This window comes from Triticum urartu, chromosome 4 (genome assembly GCF_003073215.2).
Source record: "Triticum urartu cultivar G1812 chromosome 4, Tu2.1, whole genome shotgun sequence".
Classification (NCBI taxonomy): Eukaryota; Viridiplantae; Streptophyta; class Magnoliopsida; order Poales; family Poaceae; genus Triticum; species Triticum urartu.
In genome coordinates, this window is record NC_053025.1 from 555,648,377 (window position 1) to 555,652,326 (window position 3,950).

General features: G+C 45.6%; 2 protein-coding genes across 2 annotated transcripts; one reads left to right on the forward strand and one right to left on the reverse strand.

The window, feature by feature from the left end:
• Window positions 1-952: 952 nt before the first annotated feature.
• Window positions 953-1,546, forward strand: LOC125554128. The gene is made up of 2 exons (XM_048717733.1): window positions 953-1,178; window positions 1,265-1,546. Exons 1-2 carry the CDS (start codon window positions 963-965, stop codon window positions 1,544-1,546), a joined length of 498 nt encoding a protein of 165 aa, XP_048573690.1. The 5' UTR covers window positions 953-962.
• A 96-nt stretch (window positions 1,547-1,642) lies between these two features.
• On the reverse strand, window positions 1,643-2,890 carry LOC125554127. The gene is made up of 5 exons (XM_048717732.1): window positions 2,700-2,890; window positions 2,519-2,617; window positions 2,176-2,432; window positions 2,000-2,076; window positions 1,643-1,906 (listed from the first exon to the last, which is right to left on the reverse strand). Exons 1-4 carry the CDS (start codon window positions 2,856-2,858, stop codon window positions 2,031-2,033), a joined length of 561 nt encoding a protein of 186 aa, XP_048573689.1. The 5' UTR covers window positions 2,859-2,890; the 3' UTR covers window positions 1,643-1,906; window positions 2,000-2,030.
• Between the last annotated feature and the right edge of the window lie 1,060 nt (window positions 2,891-3,950).

Below are 3,950 nucleotides of genomic sequence, written 5' to 3' on the forward strand. Positions count from 1 at the left end.
TACAAACAGGACAGCCATGTGGCATGCGGCAGGTACATATTTCCGTCGTGAAATGCCGTTCGTTCTAGCTGATCACGCCCTGGTTACATCATGTGCTAAAAACGTGTTTGGCAAACTAAATGTTTAAGCGGTCAATCTCCTGGCTACCTTGCTTATTATGCTGACAACTACAACGGTCACGAACTGGAGCAAGCTGTCCCAGTTGTAAGTTTGCTCCCGTTCCGTGTAACTAGTTATCGCAACTACATGAGTTATCGACAGCATTATGATGATTCCTTCTTTATTTGCATGAACAAACAAAAGGTTGGCCTCCCCGGGTGGCGCCGGAGGATGCTGTATGAGACAATTGCCTGCCACGGCAACACTGCTCCTCACCCAGGATTCATGGAACAGGTGGAGGAGGAGGAGTAGGATCCAGTCGCCATGCCATGGTGTCAAGCTTTTGGATTTCTGCTGGCACTGATGGACGAGCGACGTTTGTTCTTAAATGTAGAACTTAACCATGTATCATTTTGTAACTGGCTTGTTGCTGGTTCTGCCTGTCAATGCCACGTGCTGGATGTGGCAGATGGGTGGTTGGTTGAACCTATTTAGTTGTAATCATCTATGGCGTGTGCTGCTCTGCGTGACAGCGTGACAATTTGCAAGATTGTGTGTTGTTTGTGTTGACCTGAATTTGGTCCTCTTAAGATACAGACTACGGGGTTGATTTGTCAAATGGCAGCATAGTTGGGTGAACTGTGCGACTGGATTGGTACCTAACAAACTAGTGTGCGTACCTAGTTGACTAGGAGACATGTATCTCTGCGGCTCCACATGTACGCCACAGTCAAATGGGTGCCGCGAGCAGCACCAGCCACAATATTTGAAAGAATCGGACCATTGGGAGGGAGCCGCTGGCTATATAATGACCATGCCAGGCACCCAGCACCACCATCCTCCCACACACACATCCAACGGCAATGTCTTATTCCATTTCTTCAAGCTCTAGATCTGCTTCTTCCTCCAGGCCTGGCTTCCATGGGCAAAACAGGTCCCCGGTGAGGTACAGGGTCGGGCCTATGGACTACGAACCACCAACGCCTTGTGAATGCAAGCACAAGCCAAAAGCAACCATGTGGATCTCCTGGAGTGACGAGAACCCTGGAAGAAGGTACAAAACATGTGCCATGTCAAGGGTAAGTCAATCTTACAACCAACCTGTTTCTGCTGTGTTTTAGCGTGAGCTTTCTAGTTGATATGATGTGCTATGGTTTGGGCTCAGATGGGAGGGTGCAACTTCTATGAGTGGCACGACGATCCCATTGAAGATTGCTTCCTGAAGCAACTGCTGATTGATCTGCGAGACAAGGTTCGCCTGCTGGAGATGATGAATTCTGAACTATGCAGGGGAGCGATGGCTGTGCAAGAGAGGCAGGTTGTCCAGGTAGAGAATCATCCAGCTCCAGTAGCTCGACTGCCTGTGACCGCAAGGTGTGGCTACTGGAAAAATGTGGCCCTATTTGTGTTGGTTGTGGCACTGGTGTGGAATAGTTTATTTGTGTAGGAAATTATTTGGTAGCCCAGTTTGGAACATATCTAACGTTGGTGTCCATACATGTATCCCCATGTCTATCCTGTAACTGCATCAGATGAAAACTAGTTTGTCATAACTTGTTTGCATTTAGCTCTGATAAGCTTCATTACAACATGGGATTAAAATGGGAAGATGCCAGACACACAAATGCCATATCTAGTCAAGTTGTCACATAAATGGCTACCTCTTCCTTAAAACAACAATGTTTGCCTATAGAACGACAAACGACCCTTTAATTGCTTTGAGCGAGTCGCTGGCATCTTTTGTTTGGTTTCCTTGCGTCCTCATCAGCTCGTACAACATGAGTTTGATGTGCGATACGAGTGTTTCCTACGAGATAAGATAGTCGATGAGACATTAGTGTTTTTGAATAATTAAATCATCCTCAGGGACTTGGTGTTTCATTCAATCTGAAGAGCTTACTTTGGTGAGTGGGATTTGCAACTTGTCACCGTCATAGTTCCTTGCAAAAAAAAGTGGCACACAATCCGGCTTCGTCCCTGCATATCGAATTAAAGAATGAAATCCAAGAAGTGAGAATTACTTGACAAGGATAATGGCTGTTCATGTATAGGCAGTGGTGGATCAGGGGGGCTTACTTGTGAAATTGTTCTCTCATTATGATTGGAAATGTACGTGTCCAGTGAGTTGATTCACAATGCCATGGACTGAAAAAACTGTAGAGGCAGTTAAACAGAGCAGCATGAAGTTTGTTGCTCACAAATTCATGCATGCTGACTCGGCGATTACTGTATCCGAATGGGCCAACAGCAGGATCATAAACGACGATTCGGTTGCGCAGCATGTCAAATGCATAAACCACCCAGCCATCTAGGAGAATAGCTGGAATAAACCACTAACAAATGGACATGGAAAAAAGTGATTTCAATGGGGATGTAAGGTTGCACAAAAAAGGAAAGTGTTTGAATGATGTCGGATTACCATGCGGCATGATGTTGGGTTGCAAGAGGCGGTTCCCTCCTGGAAGCTAGCCCTAATGGAGTGCACGGTCAGTGGGTCGGCATTGGACAGAACAATTGTCTGCACATTCGGAAAAGGTTTGCGGTCAGCAAAAATGTGCCATAATTTTAAAATTGGGGCTTGGTATGATGGTGTCACTCACCGCATAATCGGGCTCGATGTATTTCCTCCATATCATCCCAGGAGTGTCTTTTGAGAAGCACATGTCAAGTTGGGCAAGTCTGCAGAAGATGGAAGTACAAATTTCATGGGACATTTTCTCGTGTGCCACAAGCTGTTGCTGAATATCTAAGCCATCCATTGAGATGAAACAAGGTTTGGGGTGTACAACCCATGGCCTGTTAATCACAAAAGATGAATGGAAAAGGTTAGTGCTTGCCTCTGAAAATTTAGAGACCCATCAGTGTATGTTTGCTGAGTGGTTATGCTTGCCTCTGAAGATTTAAGGTAGAAGTTGCTGCCATCCAGTCTCTTATAGCTCTGAGAGCGTTCTCGGGTGGTGGGGCGGTTACTGTACCAACAACCCATGGGTCTCTGTCGAAATTGCATTTAGGAAGGTCGATCTTCAAAGGTGCGCCTTCTGTAGTTGATCCAAACAAGATGAACTCAGGAGATGGCCGGATCTCAGCATAATGTGTTACAAGAATGGTCGTTAGATCATCGTACATGCTGGCAATCGTGCTAGCAATCTCCATAACCGACGAATCCTGTGCTATGGCCATCTGGCTTTGCTTTTCAATCTCATGTGTTGGTGCCAGTGGTGATACCGGTTGTGCATCGCGTGAGCATTGCTTCTTTGCTAACCCAGAGTGCACACTAGATGATATACTTCCTTCCCTTTTTCTAGATGTTGTGCTGGTAGCTGACATGGCTCCTGTGAAAGTAATAACATGAAGGGTGTTGGGATTGTTTTGTTTCTTGGAAAAGTTCTTGGAAAAGCTTCATGTTGCTGATGCACCTTCATGGTGGCCTGGTGCAGGCAAGCGTGGCCCAACCTTGCTTACTAAAGGAGTGTTGAATTGGTTCTGGTCTGTTGATGTTGTAGGATGTGGTTGACAGTTGGTTGTGCCTTCACCATTCAAAATGCAAGATTTGCGGCCGAATGCCTTGTAGCAAGTACAACTTTCTGCTAGACAGGCCATAAGCTTGTCTGTGAAAGTGAACATGTTTGTCTGGAAGGCTTGGCGCATTTCTGTTATATTAGCGAGACCATGTGCATTCTGCTCGCGAAGAAGAATACCCAGCTTCTCTGCTGACTAGATGTTTGTTAGAGAGATAACTGTTTAGTCACAAGGCATGAATATATGTCATCACAGGGCAACAGATGAATGGTCATGTTTTGGCACACTTACTATGTTCGGGTATTTTGTGTGGATGTAATTTGGAAAAATCT

Bases quoted from the DNA above. Each gene is read 5' to 3' on its own strand.
- LOC125554127 (XM_048717732.1), bottom strand. From the start codon at position 2,858: ATGGATGGCTTAGATATTCAGCAACAGCTTGTGGCACACGAGAAAATG. The intron at 2,618-2,699 runs GTGAGTGACACC...CCGAATGTGCAG, and splicing joins ACATCGAGCCCGATTATGCG to ACAATTGTTCTGTCCAATGC. The intron at 2,077-2,175 runs GTAAGCCCCCCT...TTCGATATGCAG, and splicing joins ATGAGAGAACAATTTCACAA to GGACGAAGCCGGATTGTGTG.
- LOC125554128 (XM_048717733.1), top strand. From the start codon at position 963: ATGTCTTATTCCATTTCTTCAAGCTCTAGATCTGCTTCTTCCTCCAGG. The intron at 1,179-1,264 runs GTAAGTCAATCT...GTTTGGGCTCAG, and splicing joins AAACATGTGCCATGTCAAGG to ATGGGAGGGTGCAACTTCTA.